This window comes from Formica exsecta, unplaced genomic scaffold (genome assembly GCF_003651465.1).
Source record: "Formica exsecta isolate Colony F162 unplaced genomic scaffold, ASM365146v1 scaffold69, whole genome shotgun sequence".
Taxonomy (NCBI): Eukaryota; Metazoa; Arthropoda; class Insecta; order Hymenoptera; family Formicidae; genus Formica; species Formica exsecta.
In genome coordinates this window covers 654,388-675,086 of record NW_021853455.1, presented here as the reverse complement: position 1 = coordinate 675,086, position 20,699 = coordinate 654,388, and the positions used below count along the sequence as shown (strand labels likewise).

At 32.0% G+C, this 20,699-nt stretch overlaps 3 protein-coding genes across 20 annotated transcripts in view; 1 reads left to right on the top strand and 2 right to left on the bottom strand.

Annotated features, from left to right (window-relative positions):
• The window catches only part of LOC115243124 (glutamate-gated chloride channel), a 54,832-nt gene extending 48,323 nt beyond the window's left edge, over positions 1-6,509 (bottom strand). For all 18 annotated transcript variants that reach the window (XM_029819841.1, XM_029819840.1, XM_029819846.1 and 15 more), the window contains exon 1: positions 6,211-6,509. The gene's annotated coding sequence lies outside the window, so the exon portion shown is untranslated. The remainder of the gene's footprint in view (positions 1-6,210) is intronic.
• A 6,855-nt stretch (positions 6,510-13,364) lies between these two features.
• LOC115243106 (vesicular integral-membrane protein VIP36) lies at positions 13,365-16,872 on the top strand. Its single transcript, XM_029819804.1, has 7 exons — positions 13,365-13,646; positions 14,302-14,417; positions 14,532-14,729; positions 14,968-15,130; positions 15,442-15,608; positions 15,793-15,856; positions 15,983-16,872. The coding sequence occupies exons 1-7, from the start codon at positions 13,520-13,522 to the stop codon at positions 16,132-16,134; spliced, it is 987 nt and encodes a 328-aa protein (XP_029675664.1). The 5' UTR covers positions 13,365-13,519; the 3' UTR covers positions 16,135-16,872.
• A 316-nt stretch (positions 16,873-17,188) lies between these two features.
• The window catches only part of LOC115243102 (wolframin), a 6,240-nt gene continuing 2,729 nt past the window's right edge, over positions 17,189-20,699 (bottom strand). The window contains 2 exon segments of the mRNA XM_029819791.1: positions 17,189-19,950; positions 20,034-20,699. The exon segment at positions 20,034-20,699 is cut by the window's right edge and continues 15 nt beyond it. Of these exon segments, the coding sequence (XP_029675651.1) occupies positions 19,156-19,950; positions 20,034-20,699 (1,461 nt within the window). The 3' untranslated portion in view covers positions 17,189-19,155.

Sequence of the window (20,699 nt, the reverse complement as noted above, 5' to 3'; positions counted from 1 at the left end):
GTATTGAATCTATGATTAAAATTTTTATTGTTTGCAACGGTTTTGCAATCGGACTGCATGGGGAAATCGTTCCACTTGACACAATTGCGACTATACTTAAAAACAAAACGCGCCTGAGGTTCGATGGTATCTGCGGTAAAAGATTCGATATTTTTATATTAAATACAATGTTCAAGCTTTTATTCGAGCCCTGTCTGAAGTCTCTTGCACACCCGGTTTGTCTGCTACGAATTTTCAGAAATGGTAAAAAACGCGTTTTTTAGAAGTTTCAACCCCATTTTTCTCAAAAATCTGATGTAATAGGCCATTTTGCCTTGCAGATTCAGCGCACAAAAAACTATAGGAAATTACTCTTCTTTTCCAAGCTGCAAAATCATGCAGATCTGTAAATTATTATAATTGTTACATGCGTCACAATGATATTTACTTCAATATTTCGCACAAAGAATGTAGTAAATAATAACAAAGATTGTAATTTATATCATGTTCCTTATTTAAAAAAACAAGTTATTTTTATTTAAAAATACAAAGTGCTAGATTTTTATATTTTTGAAATTAAAATGCAGTATATTTGCAATCACAAATAAAGTTTGTAGAAATTAACGTACAATATCGTAATATATGTACAAAACTTTTAAAGGAATCCAGATAGAATCTTCCGATTCATTTCTACTAAAATCCATTATTGGCATCATTTTGTAGCGAAAGTTATCCGAAAACGCGAACTATAAAGCTAAATACTCAAAGTTACCATTGCAAAACAATGAATATAAGTTAGCTATAAAACATTTTTTTATTATGTATCATCGGCCACTTGCATGATTCTTCACAATCTTTTAACTCTCTCTTCTCATTCTCTTTCAACATTTTTTAAATTCTCAAAATTTACAAAGTTTCGAATTCAAAAAAACTTTCCTAGAAAAGAAATACTTTTTTTTTCCATTTTCTTTGACAACTAATATAATATATGACAGACAACATATATGACATATATTCTCTTGGTGCATTATAAATAAACATACATATATCAAATATTCTGATAATCGATCAAACAAAGTTCGATGAACGGAGCAAATGATCTCAGTGTATAAAAATGAAGCAATACAAAGTCAGAGCATGTTCTAATGAAACAAAATCAATAAATTATTTTTAGAGCAGTTAGTCGGGGAGCGAAATTAACGATCGATTCTAGTAAGGCCGATCCATCCGATCGAAGTAAAAACATAAAAGTTTTAACGTTGCTTCTTATTCGAAGTGATGGCAATTTTTTCCGTACCTAATTTTTGACCTAAATTCGTACTGGACATTTGATATTAAATGCTGATTTTTTATGATACATTAACCGCAATTTTTATACATTAAACACATAGATAACTATATTAAAAGACATAGAAAAAAAGTAATATTTAAAAATACGATTTTTTCTAACTCTTTAATATTAGCGATTAATGAGTAATAAATTAAGGAATAAATTTCTTTGCTAACTATAATTGCTGTTTCGCAGATTCTTGAGATTATCACAAATTTATCTTTTAAATTTCTAATCATCAACAAAGTTCTCTTTCTCTCTATCAATTTATTTTTCAAATTTTTATAAATTTTTTTTTTGCAAAATCGAAATATTCCAGCTTTGAATATCATGAAAACGAATAAAAAGCAAGTGGGAATAATTCTGAGAATTATACGCAATGACGACTTAATGACGCAAAACGGAGGACGAGGTCAAAAGTTCACGTGCTGCAATTGAACGTATCCCGCTTTGCTTGAATGTTGCTAATCTAATGTAATCTATTGTAATTCTTTGAAAATATAATCCACAGAGCAAAACGCAAACCTCTATCTTAAAAAGTAAAAAATTCTAAAACAAACTTTTTGAAAGCTTTTTCGAATGTAACTACGTATATATTTACATGTAAATATAAAATTATTTGCAAAAAATGCTACGCAAAATATTACGCTCAGTAAATGCACATAAAACTTGAAAAATTTATATTGCGGAAGAATTGCGCTGTGTACTTTTTCTATAAATTATTTTATTAATTTTTAATCGAACAACAGACCCTTATTCCTGTATAAACATTAGAACTCTTATCAAATTAAATATTTAATATAAACATCGTCGAGTTTTCTATGAACGGTATATACTATCTATAATTATTGAGAGTTACTACGTGTTTACATCATGAGAGAAAGCAACGAGGATAAACAAAGCTAATTAATCGTCTTTTTGCAATCCGAAGTAAATACCGCGTGCAAACATGATATCCAATTATATGTACATATATCTATGTACATTATTAATGCGTTCGAGTATCATATAATTGTCCTCAGAAGAAAAATATATTACATTTATTTTTTTGCGGAAAATGATATCACACGTACATGTCAGAAGATATTTATTCATATAAAATCGTACTATATATATGTTTTGAACGATATTATTGCATCTAAATATATATTTCCCGCCTGATTTATTTTTTTCGATTACTGGAATAACTTCCCGCAATAATTCAAAATATAATATAATCTTAAAAATAAAACTGCTAAAAAGTGATTACATATACGACTATTTATCTCGGATTTATCGCTTCTTTAAATCGCATAAACCGTGTTTGATAAAAAGGACTCATTGCAGACATCTTTTACAAAATATATCTATATAAATCCATGAGTAGATCATTCTTTAACAACAAGAAATATACTGAACTTTCAATTGTGGATATTAATTCTATTAATACGAGCAGTTTGGGAAAACGGAAATTGGTAATAGTTTAACAAATTAATATTTATTATAAAAACAAGAAAGAAGTGGACTAATAAAAGCCAAGCGCAGAAAACAGGGCGCGAATAATTGTTTTCAAAAAGTTTCTTTAATTATACGATTTCGTCATCTATACATACATTATACATTAGTATGTATAGATGACAAAATCGTTGATTGCTTGGAGCACACAATTTTTAACATATTACTTAATGAAGATGATTTAAAAATAGACTGAAACGTTTATCTAGATAATTAAAAATAGTTTTAGAGGATAATTATTCGCGCCCTGTTTTCTACGCTTGACTCTTATTAGACCGCGCGTTACTCTCTTTTGTTTTTATATTATTTATTAGAGCTTCACATTTTATACTTATTATTTCTCGGAGAGAAAAATATATACATAAATAATAATTTAAGTTTTACACGAATAAATGGCAGTATGGTTTAATTAACAATGTCGCTAGTAAAATCGTCCTGAAAGTAGATAACAAAAAATATCGAAGTTGCGGTTATTTTTGCACGCAGCCCTCGATAAAATACGAATCGTGCAGCGAGAAATCGATATTCGCTCATAATTCAGATGGTGTGCGTACATTCCCCTTCTTCTCTTTGGCATTGGCTTGTTACGAGCATGAACTTTATTTCCCCTGCTTTCAACCATTGTTTCACCACTAACCCACTTCTCATATTTCCTATGATTATATAGCGATTATTCAATTGAAAATTATAGAAGTAAGCAATACTCATCAGCATTTTATTTTTATATTAGACTTAAAATTATTTCTCTGAACGCATTTTTAAAATTTCTAGCGGAAATTTTTTAGACAATGTTAAAAAAAGACAAAACATCGCTAATGATACCCCAAAGTTTTTAATTTTCAAGCACAAATGTAGTTTAATAATCACAATCTCAAATTGTTCAATAGCTATCTACAAGCGATGTTGTTTATTTTGCAATAAGGTAAGTAAGCCTCATGGAACTGCATGGTCTGCTTATTTCCTGCATTTCCGCGCATTCATTTGCCGCTTGCACAATTAAATTCATTAATTATAATGTATTTATCTGTTTGTCAATTTTATCTGCCAAATCGTAAAAGAAAAATTGTAAAAGATAAAAAAATATTTTATTATCCAATAGTATTTTTAAAGTTTAATCTGTCAAAAATCTACACCGGGTGTTTCAGACCACTCCTTTTTCTATAAAATATGATGTCACAAGAAGTTAGGTAAAAAGTTATCATTACTAATGGATACCCAAAGTAATAATTGGTGATAGTTCCATTTTTCGAGACCGGAAGTAGGTGTAATTGAGATCAGTTTTAAAATTTCAAATAGGAACATAGGTCGAGTGGGATATTGTTGGATAGAGCTTTGAAAAAGAAACAACTTTTACTAAAATTTAATTTAATTATCTCTTACAGATTTCGGGAAAAACGTTTAAATGTGTGGATGCCTGCAATAATTTACAAGTGTTCAAAATGCCTGCTACCTTGATGCACACATTGCCGCAACCGTGTTTTAAGCTACTGTCAGTAGCTTGTTGGACTTCCTGATGGAACAAAACAAAAAAAAAACGCTTAAACGTATAATCTTGAGTTTATAAATTATATATAATACAAACTACGCTTATAATTCCGCTCTGCAAAAAACGACTTAATATTAAAATAAAATAAAATCTTACAGGATGCATTCTCTGATTCGTATGTCTAATGAAAATACATAATGAGACATGTTTTGTATTATTTTAGCTGTAAGTGACTATCCTTCACAAAATAATTATTTATTCATTCAAATACATAAATAAAAATATCTATGATTACGAGTAATTGTGCAAGCATATCTTTAAATTCTAAGTGAAAAGTGTTTCTCGATAGAACTTCTTACATGCCTTCATATTTTCCATGCTCTCTTCACGCGTTCTCATATGAATGTAATCAGTCTGTCAACGAGATATTACAGGTTGAAACGGTAATAGGGTAAACAGTCCCTTATTAAAGAGTCATCGGTGTCTCAATGACACAAGGGTATAAGGACAAGCAATCAGAAAAGATGAAGCAAATGCTAACTCATACATAACAAAGACTGTAGTCGTAATGATTGACGTGTGCTTAAATTAAATCTCGTTTTGATGAATTTGTACCGAATATATCGAAGTAGTGAAAATGGTGATGGCGTGATTACATTTTGTATCCTGTTGTTGTATCCTGCAACCTACAAAAAGCAAGAAATAGAAGCAATGCAAAAAATATTAGAAGTAAAAATTATTAAATAGATGTAGAAGATAATTTATGTACACAATTATAATATTAATTCTTTTTTGATTTATGTACACATAATTATATATATATGTGTGTGTACATAAATCAAAGAAGAATTAATTAAGATAAAAAATTTATATTAAGAAAAACTACATATATGAATAAAAATTCTTTACAAGGTATCTTAATTGATCGCAGCTTCTACAGCTAACTGAAAACGACTTTTTCTTAGCAAAATATATATCAAGTTATTAAATATATAGTATACACACATACTATATATATATAATTTATTTTAATGTTTTTGGTTTAAATTTAAGATCTGGTCGTTTTTTAATATAGTAAATTTTTATGTATATTATATTGTAAAAATATTATTTTTTGTTTGATTGGAGTGATGAGATATTTTAACTGACTAGTACTTGAAGATGAAAGCAATATTTGCCTGTTTATATCACATTCCACAATGACAAGAACTGGAAATTACGTTAATGACCGCTCTTTATTCTTCTGTCAGGAGGGTACATCTTGGCCATTCTTTTAAGTGAGCTTTTTGATAGAATCGGGATTTTTTCATTTGTTAGAAATTTATGCAAGTCTGTTTTTAGACATTTTTCTTATCCACTATAACCATAATCTGAAACAATCCTCTAGACGATCAATACTTTTGTAAATGCTAATTATGTTTGCGAGCGATTAGTGGCTACATATTTTCGCGAATATTAATTGGAAATATTGTATTATATACTGATGACAAAATTATTGTAATCTTGCTTTGGTTTAAAACAGCAGTAAGAATAGCAGTGAAGAGAAGACCGAGGCGTTTCATTCTAAACGCACTAACGCAAAGTGGATCGAATCTAGATTTTCATCTCTCAGCTTCCTTCTTCTTCTCTCCCCCCTCTCTCTCTCTCTCTCTCTCTCTCTCACTCTCTCTCTCTCTCTCTAAGACCGAGGCGTTTCATTCTAAACGCACTAACGCAAAGTGGATCGAATCTAGATTTTCATCTCTCAGCTTCCTCTCTCTTCCTCTCTCCCTCTCTCTCTCTCTCTCTCTCTCTCTCTCTCTCTCTCTCTCTCTCTCTCTCTCTCTCTCTCTTTCTCTCTCTCGCGAGAGCTCATATGACAGTTCTTATGCGACTTATGTTATCCACGAGCGAATTTCTGGCATACATTCAAGGGACTCACCAAGAGTAGGCAAATGTAAGTTAGCTCTGTCGCCCGATTTGCTGCTCGTCGTAGTTAAATCCTTTCGTACAAAAGCGGACACAACTCGCGCAATTCACACCGGCGGAATACACGGTCACGCGTGTTTGGATTCACGTATTTGCGTAATCACGTATATGCTTACACGTTTTATCGCGTATATGTATACGCGGCAGCGGTTACGACAGCGACGGCAGTGACAGCATACCCAAGCCTAACACATATGTCGCAGTCCACTAACGAACTTACGCGGCGACTTTCAGACTGACAGGAGGGTAGTTTTGATCGTCGCGACGTGCCGCTACACCGCTGCCACCCCTCGAGCAAGGGTCTTACTAGTCGCCACCGATGCTTCTGCGGACCATTCTCTCTTTAGCTACCCATTCTCATTGGCACCCGTCATTGTTTCGCAATGCGATTGGCCCGTTCAGCGCGTTTTAAAGTTCACCTGGCACGCTAATGCGCGAGCAACAATGCGGAAAAGATCTTGCTTCCAGTTGTAGCCTATTCTAAAGATTCTAAAAGAAATATTGAAATTAAAAACTTTATAATTAGTTTGTTACATAAAGAATATTCAATTATCATAAAATAATATGTTTTTCACTAATTATTACCGTTATATAAAAGTAAGAGAGAAATGTTGATTTTGTAAAAAAATATTAATTAGAATTGAGAAGTTTTTAGTATATTTAATACCGAGTGAATGCAGCTCAAATAAATGTTTATTAATAAAAAATGAAAAAGTAATATTTATTATTACTTAATATTATTTATTTTCAATTTTTAATTACAATAAATGTTCAAAGTGTCTCCCATTCAATTCAATACACGCATGGACACGTCGGATCATCGACTGCCGCACTCTTTCAAAGATCCCGGGACGGTTGCGAATGGTTTCACAAGCAGCAAAGATGCGTTGGCGTAGCATATCTTCGTTGTCGATTTGAACTTCATAAACTAAGGACTTTAAGTGTCCCCACAAATAAAAATCTAGAGGATTGAGGTCGGGGGATCATGCAACTGGTCTTGTTCTACCTATCCATCTATCGGGGAAATTATAAACATTTTGAGCTATATCTCAATAACAATGGGTTTGCGGATATATATTGATATGAACTTTTATTTATGTTTTGGTGTGGGAAGCTCGTCCCCGAAGTTTGTCCCTTATTTTATTTACGCCCTGTATTTCTAATTCATTCACATTTTGACTCCACGATTTCACTACAAAGTTAAACACTAAATGATACAAACATTTTTCAATCATTGCAATTGATTTATGCATAAACTGAAATAGATTATATCTCACCTTATTGCATGTATAGAAAGATTTGTTTACTATTAAACCTTGCAAAACAATTGTTGCTGTATATTATATTGCGGATTCAAATTTTCTCTTCTATTTCTATTTTCTTTCTTCACTTTTCCATTCTTTTCGATCAAAATGACCTGTGTATCCAATTTTAAAATCATCATTTCTATTTGATATATGTACTGATATATACATATATCAAAACTTACAAAAAATCCTTTATTATCGTTGCGTTTTTTTTTTTATTTTTAGAGTTCTTTATTGGATAATATGTATTATAAATAACATTCTTCGCCTCCCTGTCTTTCTCTTTTTAACAATTATTATAGAAACAATTATTAAATAAAAAGAGTCAGAATTTAATTTTTAACCCGCAACGTGACAAGTTCTGATTATTGCAATATTGCACTATGTTTCCATATGTTTTTATTTTGTTAAGAGAATACAATAGAGTCTCGTTAATTTTATTGTTAGCGTTCCGAGGGGAAAATTATTGGAAAACATATCTCTTCAAGTCAAAAAATATTTTTTATCATAACTTGAATTATGACAAAATATAAAAAAAGAAACGTTTTAAGTAAATGCTGTCATATTAAAAGAGATCTATTCAAACATGCAGAAATTTGCATACTATTTTATTTGAAAAAATAAGTTATCGCTTTTCTTAGCTTTTTTTAAGAGATGGGCGGCTTATCTGTTATTTGAAAAGCCCCAGCAAACCAAAAAAACCAAAAAAAAATTCCCTTGCGTCGGATAGTTAAGAATAGTTTCGGAGAAAACGCCTTGTAATATTTTATGTGATATGCATACCAGTATGTACTAGTGCGTAATAAAGGCGCATTTATTGCGCGCAAGTGCATATTAGTCACAGATTTTTGTAGGTATAACATGAAAATCTGTGGTATTGATTGACTAGTGCAATTAATGCAGTTATGCATGTAATTTATATCATTATAAGTATGTGTAAATATTTATCATTAATAATTTCGTGGAAGACGAAAGGGAATGGTCAAATACTGTGAGGGATCCTTTAAAGGAAAATGCAATATTTTCGTATTAAGGAAATGCCTAGAAATGGCTAACGGTTATATATTAGATATATAACACAATCAGTCTATATAAATGCTATAGATGTATTTACAACCAGTCTTTGGCTTATATAAACATACTACAGTTATTGCATATCAGACGTCTTCGGTAAGACAAAGCAAAAAAAGACCACACCGAGAAGAAAGAATGCAGCTATCATGGCTGACCAGGCCTTTGTCGCCACACACAGGGTGCGGAAAAAATACAGGGATCTTAAAATATCTCGAAAACAAGACTTTTGAGAAAAAAATGTTACATAAAAAAAGTTGTACGGTTTCGACAAATGCATCAAACGGTGATACCCATTTGACCTTGATCGCAATTATGAAGGAGATTTCAAGGTCAACTTTGAAATCTTAAACGGAAATCCTTATTTTTTATTTGATATTGTTGTAGCTTATTTCGAGAGCTTTTCAAAACACTGTAATAAAGTATTTTTTCATTAAGTACTTTTCGAGTTATTTTGTATCATATTCTCTGACATATCTTGATATTAAATATAAAATATCTCGTAAAATATTTAGTTTTTGATCATCTTACCGTAGTACTTTTATGTACAGAATAATGAGATGAATCAATTGATGTAAAAAAAAATATTTGTTATTAAAAAAATATATTATAAATAATTACATACTTTTTCTAAAAACAATTATTTTCTTTATACCAATTGATTTATCTCATTATTCCATACATCAAAATATTACGGTAAGGTTATTAAAAACTAAATATTTTACGAAATATTTTATATTTAATATCAAAATATGTCAAAATAAGATACAAAATAACTAAAAAAGTACTTAATGAAAAAATACTTTATTATAGTATTTTGAAAAGCTCTCGAGATAAGCTACAAGAATATCAAATAAAAAATAAGGACTTCCATTTAAGATTTCAAAGTTGACCTTGAGATCTCTTTCATAACTGCGATCAAGGTCAAATGGATATCACCGTTTGATGTATTTGTTGAAACCGTACAACTTCTTTATGTAACATTTTCTTCTCAAATGTCTTGTTTACGAGATATTTTAGGATCCCAGTATTTTTTCCACACCCTGTATATTTCGATAGTATCCCAGCAAACACAAAATGACAGTAACATCACACTATAATTTCCCACTCAACAATGTAACTGCAATGTAATATGTCTTGTATTTATGTAACAGTTATATTGCTGAGTGGAAAATTATAATATTGATGTTATGTCACTGTTACTTTATATTATTGGGACCCAGCAAGCACAGATACATAACTGTAACATTGCTATAATAAAACGGAATGTAACAAGTAATATAACGTATTTGTTACATGTAACATTCACGTTAGTTGTAATTTCCCACTCATACAAAATTGCAGTTATATAACATGAATATAACATGTTACTAAAATGTTATATGATTGTTACAGTCATGTAATAGTCCACCCAAGTAGCAAACTGACGTCACAATGACAGTAAATTTTGGTCACAAAATGACCAACTAAATATCCTAAGTTTTAGGTCTCATGAGACCCGAAAATGTCTCGTCGATATGCCACATCCACCAGACGTCATTTTCTGACGTTTGTTTGACGGCAAAACTAAGACCAATTACAGCCCAGCAAACACAGATACATAACTGTAACATTGCCATAATAAAACGGAATGTAACAAGTAATATAACGTATTTGTTACATGTAACATTCACGTTAGTTGTAATTTCCCACCCATACAAAATTGCAGTTATATAACATGAATATAACATATTACTAAAATGTTATATGATTGTTACAGTCATGTAATAGTCCACCCAAGTAGCAAACTAATGTCACAATGACAGTAAATTTTGGTCACAAGATGACCAATTAGACATCCTAAGTTAGATCTCATGAGACCCGAAAATGTCTCGTCGATATGCCACATCCACCAGACGTCATTTTCTGACGTTTGTTTGACGGCAAAACTAAGACCAATTACAGTAATAACCCAGTGAGCATTATTGAGAGGATGAGCTCTTTAAGAGGACTTTTTAAAGACTTAATTAAATTTTCTTAGAAATGATATCAGTAAGTTATCTTTTTGTAAGATATCTTTCACAAGAGCTCTTTATGATATCTCCTTCATAGAGATCTCTAAAGTCTCTAGCAAGCGTGCCATTTAAGATATTTTACGAAAGCCGCACACATGCGCAAGCAACGTACATGTGAACTAGAGACCCTGTGTTCTAGTGTGAACTGCGTGCCACTGCATGCTCTGGATTTCAAAGAGATAGCATTTCTTCAATATTAACGTTTTTAAATAAAATATTGAAGAAAAACTTTTAATTTTGAGAATTTTCGCCGTGCATTTAGAAAAGTATTGTCTTACTATTATATTTGGACATTCTTATATACGGACGCTCCTGAGACAAAGCGTCGCGCTCCTTAGTTACGCGTATCTGGCGACTCGTCGCTAACACACGAGCGGTGAGTGGGGGGCAATAGGCGTGAGCCACGAAATCGGCCCGAAAAGGGCAACTATCTCCGAGCACTGACCTAGAGTTTCTAAAAGTAGAGTTATGCCAATACCGCTTTTCAGTTGTGATCAACTTCGCCATTTTTAGTCAAACTTTCAACATAGCTGTGCCACCAACGAGATATCATTAAAGAGCGGTGGTCTTATGGGATTTAGTGTGACTGAAAAAAAAATTCTCTGCGCGTTATTTTAGTTCATCCAATTATTGTTTTATTATCGAAAATGTATAGATCTTTTATGTATAACTGCCTCAAGAACAACAAAATAAACATTTTATTATAAAATTACTGTTTTATTATCAACAATGCAAAGATTTACTTACCTACAGTAACGCGTGGCGAGTTTTTCCCCAGTAACATGCTAAATCCCATAAGACCATCAGTCTTCAATGATATCCCGTCGGTGTTCTCGATAATAAAACAATAACTGGATAAACTAAAATAACCGTATGAATTAAGTAATTTGTGTAATTATCTTCGATGCAGTCAAACGGCCGGTAATGTTAACATACTTCAATTATCTCATCCGGGCTTACCGGACCCACTTGATAGTGACAAAAATTTACCCAGGGTTGACGGTCTTTGAAGGCCATCGCACGTGAAAAAATTTTAATCGTAACCGTAAGGGCCGTGGCACATAGAAAAACTTAAGCAGTAAGACTTAGGGCCCGGGCACATAAAAGAACTTAACCGTCTACAATGGCAGTAACAAGGCTGTAGGAGTAGGAGAGTATACTGTTTTTAGTGATGTAAAGACCGAGAGTAACGAAATGGGCAATTCCCATTTGCTCTTAAAAGTATACTCTCCTCCTCCTACAGCCTTGTTACTGCCATTGTAGACGGCCCTTTACGTTTCAATATGGCTGCCTTACTGTTCGACCGTGATTGGTCAATTTGCTTACGTCTTAAGTCTTACTGCTTAAGTTTTTTTATGTGCCACGGCCCTAAGGCCGTAAGCAAATCAACCAATCACAGTTCAAACATTCATATTACGTATTAGAATGCTTGATTGTGATTGGTCGATTTGCTTACGGCCTTACGATTACGACCATAGACATAGTATATCTAGACCGAGTGTTGAGGAGTGGGAGCCGAGGTGCACGTCCTTAAATAAAGGCAAACGCTCGGTCTAGATATACTATGTCTATGATTACGACTAAGGCCGGTATTTAGGCCGGTTCTACAATAAGTCGTATGTCGTTAATCGTAAGAAAATTGACCAATCACAGTCGATAATTAAGAATGCCCTTTAAGATGGTCTTGAAATAAGAACTGACTATGAATACCGGCCATAGTCAGTTCTTATACTTAAGACCGTCTTAAGCACAAAGAGCCACCGCACAAGCTTTTCCGTAATGCATTACGTTACATTAGGTACTGATTCTAAACCTAAACTCGTACGTAATCTAAAGGGCATTCTACAATGGCAGTAGACAGTACAGAGTGAGGAGTAAGATTTTAAGAGTTAGTTTTAAGAGCAAATGGGGGGGAATTGCCCATTTCGTTACTACTGGTCTTTACGTCACTAAAAACAGTATACTCTCCTATTCCTACAGCCTTGTTACTGCCATTGTAGACGGCTCTTTAAACTTCAGTCAACGCACAGAGAAAATCGTAACGTAACAAAAGCATACTACGTTACGATTTTGTTTGTGCGTTGACTGAAGTTTAAAGGGCCGTCTACAATGGCAGTAAAAAGGCTGTAGGAGTAAGAGAGTATACTGTTTTTAGTGATGTAAAGACCGAGAGTAACGAAATGGGCAATTCCCATTTGCTCTTAAAAGTATACTCTCCTACTCCTACAGCCTTGTTACTGCCATTGTAGAATGCCCTTAAGATTACGTATGAATTTAGGTTTACAGTCAGAACTTAACGTAACGTAACGTGTTATGGAAAAGCTTGTGCGGTAGCCCTAAACCAATCACAGAGCCGTATTAGCATCTTAAGACATTGGGCGCGTTCAGCAGAGAAAGCGCACAGTTATTGTCTTGTCAACATTCGACGTTGATTTGTTGGTTCTAAAAGTAAGAGCCAATCACGTTCGATTGCTACTGAGCGGTTTTCTCTGCTGAACGCGCCCATTACTTAAGACGGTCTTGAAATAAGAACTGACTATGAATACCGGCCTATATATATCGATTGACGGCCTGGTTATATTCTGCTAATTGTAAATGGCTATTCTGGCTTCACCTGTACATCGCTTATCGCTTGTAATAGTCTAGTATATATGAAGTTTGTGGTTGAGTGAGTTGAATGATGGCCTTTTTTGCAGTTGGCTGAAGTGTCTGAAGCGGGGTGGCTGTTTCGGATTTCGGATAACGCGTTGCAATCGTTTCTTCGCGTATGTATTTATAATTTATATTAAAGTAATAGAAAAACACAGTGCGAAACGTTTTTTTGTCACGGATGAAGGAAAACATGAGTGTAATTTTGTGGCTGCTTCTGATCGTCGGAATTTTGGAGTCGTTCGCCGCAGAATGGAACACAAAGGATTACATGAAACGAGAACATTGTCTGATCAAGCCGTATCAAGGTTCGCCGATTTCCATTATCTTAGTAAATTTCGCACGTAAGAGATATTTTTTTATCGACATCGACACGTAATGATTTGTTTATTTATTATTCAATTGCAATATCCTACATTACGATTCACTGCACTATAGATTTGAGGTTACGAAGCAATGAATTAAGTTATTTTTCATATGATTTTTTTACGATGTTATATAGAAAATCGTCTACGCGTTTTACAATTATATAACGTAAAAATATTCATGATCTATCGTAATATTAGATCAACGTAAGTAAATATAAATGAAAGATATGATATATATGGCGATTAAATATAAGGTGCCAGATATGTTTAATTATAGATTATTAGAAATTTTCAAACTACAGTATATTAGAAATATTCTATATTTTCCATTTTATTCGAGAAGATTAGTAACATGAATTATAAAATTTTATAAAATGTTCAATAGTAAAGATAACTTTTAATAACAAATCCTAACTTTCTAATGTATCTTATAGTCAAGGTAAGTCATATAAAAAGAACAAATTATAAATATTATATATTATTATGAGATATAGTGACTATTATCAGTGTACATTTATAAAATCTGTCTTTCTCATTCAAATTGTTATACAACATAAATATTTGCATTCATAAGATTATATTTAATGTATAATAGGCACAGGTATGACAATACCTTATTGGGACTTTATGGGAAGTACAATGGTAACTAATAATTATATCAGGATAACACCTGATTTACAAAGTAAACAAGGTGCCTTATGGAATTCTATAGTAAGCACTTTCCCTATAGCATTTTTCTTTAATAATATATTTGTGTTTGTTATATATACAAATGTATGTGTATCCATCTATTGAGTAAGATTTTTAAACTTATCATGTTTATAGCCATGTCACGTACGAAACTGGGAATTGCAAGTTGAGTTTAAAGTGCATGGAAAGGGAAAGGATTTATTTGGAGATGGTTTTGCAATTTGGTATACCAAGGAAAGAATGAAGCCAGGTCCAGTATTTGGAAATCAAGACTATTTTCAAGGATTAGCAGTAATACTTGACACATACAGCAATCATAACGGTGCACATAGCGTATGTTGGATACATATAATTTTGTAGCAATATGGAGAGTTTATAGAGTTGTGTTATTAACAATAAGTATTTTTAAAATTCTGACCAAAGTTTGAATATTTTCAATTATTTGAATCCTTTTTATTTGTATTCGAAGTTTTGAATATTGTCTGTTGTAATATTCATGCATTAAAATATTTATTCGTGTTTCTTTGTATCTTTTCTTTTTAATACATATGTGATATATTTTATAAAATAGCATCAACATCCCTATATCTCAGCAATGGTCAATAATGGATCTCTACATTACGATCATGATCGCGATGGCACTCATACACAACTCGCAGGATGCGAAGCAAAGTTTAGAAATGTAGAACATGGTACACATATAGCTATAAGATACGAGAAAGATACCTTAACTGGTACGTAAAAACAAATACAACTGAATATTAAAATATATCTGATTGCATCTATTATATTATGTGGCACGCATAATTATTAGAATATCATTATATTAAAAATTATCAGTATTAGTAAAAAATGTAGCATCTTTTCTTATACTGCTTATTCATCATTTGTACTTTGCTCTATTACATGGATTGTTTTCTGCTTACATTGTGTCATCTTTATGACTAGCTTTTTCTTTGATCCATGAATGTATATATGTACGTTGACTAGAATCACACATACGCTTTATGCTAATCTTTTTTTCTTCTTTTTTTTCACGATGAAGTTTCAACAGATATTGCCAATAAACTAGGATGGAAACAATGCTTTCTAGTGGTTGATGTTAAACTTCCAACAGGATATTATATCGGAATCTCCGCAACCACTGGTGATTTGTCTGACAATCATGATATACTGTCAATTCGTTTGTTTGAATTAGATCTACCAGATGATGTAAGCGCTAAGAAAAAATTACTAAACTTTTACTAAGTTTTGCTCTATAGTTTCTATTCTATATTAAATGTATGATGTTATATATGTAAAGTAACCAATTTTATAAACCGATTAAAATATAAACAATATAATTATAATATAATTCACAAATTAACATTACTTGAAAATATAAATGAAATTGCAGCCTAAAGATCAAGAAGACAGGTCTCAAATTGTGCCATCAGCAGCGTTCTACGATGCACCAAGAGGTACGAGAGACAATCAAAGGATACTCTTTTGTGTGCATATATATATATATATATATATATATATATATATATATATATATATATATATATAAACTTTTATTTCAATATCACTCTTCTCTATTTCAGAACGCGTGGAAGATGCAAAACAATCTGGCATGAGTGGTATAAAACTTTTTCTAATCATGTTAATTAGTGCACTCATATTAATAGCCTGTGTTGTCATTGCCATTATGTTGTACCAGAAACACCAGGAAAATAATAGAAAGCGTTTTTACTAAGTCAGTTTTCTTTTAAGAACAGCATGTATGTCTTGAGCGTCATAATTTACCGATTTCTCTTTTATCCGGAATCCTTTGTACATAAGATATATAGATTATAAAAAGCTTACAAGACTGTCTTCTTTCCTCTTTTTTTCAAAAATTAGTATAAATCCTAGCATAAATTTATTACATAAATGTTTGTTGCAAGAGTAAAAGTTTTCGGGATAAAGGAGAAATGTGTATGTATGCAAATATTCTAACAATTCAAACATTTGCAGAATATTGTCCCAAAATGTTGACATTAAATTGATTGTCAATTGTCATTAATTGGATTTTAATGTATGCTTATTTAATTTTATTATATGTACCTAAAAATACATATTTATTCTATAATTCTTATAAACCAAAGTTATTATTTCTCACAAGATATCATGAGGAATGTGACAAAACAATTTCTTATATACTTGATTTGTAAAAAAGATATATTGGGTAGAGATAACAATGAACTTGAATGTATGATATGTGTACATTGTTAACTATTGTATATTAGAAAGATCTTGGCAAAACTCATGCACATTAATTTCAAGACCTTTGCCACGACATATTTTTGTTCCGAAAATTTTGTCCAAATCGGAATGTAAGTTAATTCTAATATATTCAATGATTTTTTAAATGTTTAAGGAAATACATCACAAATAAAAAGAATGTTTCCTGAAGGAAACGAAAAGATTTTTTTTTTTTTTTAGGTAATTATTTGCAAATAAAGATTAGATATAGTGAAAAAGACTTTATTAATATAGATTTTATATGATTTGTAAAAAAGATATATTGGGTAGAGATAACAATGAACTTGAATGTATGATATGTGTACATTGTTAACTATTGTATATTAGAAAGATCTTGGCAAAACTCATGCACATTAATTTCAAGACCTTTGCCACGACATATTTTTGTTCCGAAAATTTTGTCCAAATCGGAATGTAAGTTAATTCTAATATATTCAATGATTTTTTAAATGTTTAAGGAAATACATCACAAATAAAAAGAATGTTTCCTGAAGGAAACGAAAAGATTTTTTTTTTTTTTAGGTAATTATTTGCAAATAAAGATTAGATATAGTGAAAAAGACTTTATTAATATAGATTTTATATCTGTACATAAAGGAAATTAATATTATACTCGAAGCTCCCATATTGCATAAAGTTTGCGCTAGAAACTTTTTGCAGATTATATATATATATATATATCTACAATTTTAAACAGATTATATTGGTCACATGAATTATGCAATGTTAGAATGAATCTAACATTGCACGAAAGTACAATATGAAGAAAGTGCAGTATGGTGGATTCCTTAATGTATTTCAATATATAAAACAATTAAAAGTATAAAACTCTGTATTGTAAAATTCTTTTATATGGAAACTAAGAAAGAGGGAACCAAACCGTTTAATAAACAATTATCTTGTTATCGATATGATGTTATCATTCGAAACAATAATGTATCATGATTTGTTGCCAAATATAAAATAAATATGTCTATAATTATAAATGATAAGTCTCTGCTTTTTCATAATGAGTAATGGTGAAGGTGTGAGTGGGGGTAGGTGGGTTGTTTGGATGTACGCGCGCGCGCATGTATGAGGTATTAGAACTTATTGCTATGTTGGAGTAAGACAATATTTTGTATTTTGCATTATATTTCTTAATATATTGTTTATGACAAAAATATACATTTGCACATTAGAATGCAAGAAGAGTTCATGGTGTTTCAATGCATTTAATTAATTTGTTTGCTTCGAAGAGGCAAATAGAGTCCTTTTATTATCAACGATAAAATTATTCAAACAGAAAACACCAAGGCACATCTATATCTGTCATCTCTTTTCTACGATCCTGGTTCCTATTGTCTTTATGTGATACAATGACGAAACTGTCCTTAACTCTACAGACAGATATGCTTGTTAATAATTATCTAAACACTTAACATCAATATATAAATTAAATTGTTGTTTGTATTGTACATATATTTTCAATATTCTTTAAAAGCTGTATCATTCAGGTAATATTGAATTTTAAAATAGTTCAATTAGATAGCTTAGTCAATACTACACAAAATTCTATATGAATATCATATTTTTTTCTTTTTCTTTTTTTTTTTATAACCATAGATTATTAAATATAATCTAAGATTATTATATTAATTTGCATACTGCCTCCCGGTTCATCGTATCAACTAAAACTTTATCGTGATAATGTATGTTATAAACCTAGTAAAAAATGCAATTTTTGTTACATACATCATTAAAACAAGATTAAAATGATATCTGTCCTAATCATTGCCCGAAAACGGAATACAAAAATATCAAACGTTAATCTCTCTCTCTTATTGGCAGTAATGCTTAGGAAAATATATCGATCTTAAAATATATGTTAATATTCTAAAGCAGACTACGATTTGCTCATGAAAGCCTAATGTATATTGCCTGAGGCGTTCGGTAACATCAAAACATTTTCACTACTCTCTACTTTCATATCACACACACAGTGATGACACATTGAAGAAATGCTGCTTGTATACCTAACATAGTTCTTCTTTCAATTTAGTTTATACTATATACATATATATAACGTGTCAGATATAATACGCTATATATTTTGCAGTATAGTATATTTTATAACATTTACACGCTTTTGTAAACGATAATCTGTTACAATAAAATAATCATCATGTTAAATTTTTAATATACTGAAAGAGGTCTTCTCAAGACAATTGTTATATTACAATATTCACTGCATATTTATACTCTATAAAGGTGTATTTTTTTTTTTAGTAAATTAATTATATATGTATAAATTGATTCCTTGTTTCCAATTTGAAAATTTTTACTTTCACAATTTAGTTTCAGTAAAATAATTCGTTTTTAAGATAAATAGTATTAAACAAACAATAATGATAATTACATATATTGAAATAGTACAAACATTTAAATATAAGAAGTTGAAAGATCTAAAAGAATTGAATCACGTAAAATGTGATCACTTGAACATCACAATCGGATTTAACAGAAAGTTCAATACAGTCTTTATACTGAGACAAAGATCTCTGATAATAGAGCTTAAACTTATACGATATCTATAACGTTTGTAAGATGTTTTCAGATTAAGGAAGTTGCACGCGAGACATCCTACCTCTTCCAGATCAATGTGCGGTTCGGTGCCACCGAGAAGAGATTCTTTTTCTAAGCCATTATTCAGAAGCACACCGGAAAACCAAATCTTGTCGCCGGGATATATGTTTAAACTAAAGTTGGTAAAAGAATGATCCGCGACAAGACGTATCTCCGTTGTACTTCCCCACGCGCCGTTTTTCATCTTGACGGAGATCTCAAATTCGTATCGATCCCAAGCCGGTAAGTGACACTTACTCCTTTGCTTCTGAATGCTCGTGACGTGCATGCAACTCTTTTTACGAGTGTCGTCGCCCGAATTACAATTTTCCTCATACGGTTCCCCGTACATACAACTGAGTATCGATCTAATGTTATCAGGTAATCTGTTTAATATGATTGCGATATTGTTTTTTATCGATTTTAATCTAACATTCGTCACGTAACCTTCCCACGAAACGGGTATGCCTTCTAATTGGGCGCACTGCACCTGCACTTGCGCTTTCGATGATACTTCTTCCCATGCAGGTTGATGACAGTAGTTCCGATACTGATCCCATGTTAAACTAGAAACCATTTCATACGATATTTCGTCGGAATCCTGTTTATATTCCATTATCATCGGCCACGATAAGAATGTGGCAGCGCCAACGCCAAGCATGATCTATAGAAGATATTTAGTACAAGATATAAATATTTGAACATTTCTGAATTTAAGATAGTTAAGGAATACAACGATATACATACTTGAACGAGCGTAATGATCCAATTAAGTCTTGATGCTCTGATCCTCCTCAGATACCATGAAGCCAAAATTGGCATTCCTCCGAGTACAGTGGTGACTGCTATTCTCATTGCCAGGTCATTTTCCGACAAATATTTTGCAATGGCTATGATCGGTAAAATGACGGAAGCTATACCGGCTATTGGAAGAAAGAGGACCATGCCGACTAATGCGAGGGCACCTCTGATCAAGCCGTACCATGTGGCGCCTTGAGAACTGAAAATTGCTATTTGCCACCAGCTCAGAGTAACGCAGTGGGGTATCAGAGTTCGATACGTGCCGCGCCAACCGTCTCTCGCAGCCATTTTCGCGAACACCGCTGGTATCAGAAGATAAAACACGGCACGGAAGTTGAGACAGAACTCTATGCCGTTGCCGACAACGTAAGACGCGAATGTTGGTACTCTGACGTCCAAGAATCTCCAACCTTGCGCAACAACCATATCCGTCTCGTAAGGATACTTCGCGAGGACATGTACGCCGAAACTGAACAGGGCTAGGAAGTCGGGTAATCGTGAGGAGTCCTTCCATATGAAATTGGAAAGCGTGATAAGAGTCAATGCGACTGCTATTACGGTGAATTCGGATTGCGGGGTCCACTGGTGAGCTATCAGAGGATAAATTATCAG

Coding starts and splice junctions, on each gene's coding strand:
- LOC115243106 (XM_029819804.1), top strand. CDS start 13,520: ATGAAGGAAAACATGAGTGTAATTTTGTGGCTGCTTCTGATCGTCGGA. Junction 13,647..14,301: donor TCTGATCAAGCCGTATCAAG/GTTCGCCGATTT, acceptor AATGTATAATAG/GCACAGGTATGACAATACCT. Junction 15,857..15,982: donor GTTCTACGATGCACCAAGAG/GTACGAGAGACA, acceptor TCTCTATTTCAG/AACGCGTGGAAGATGCAAAA.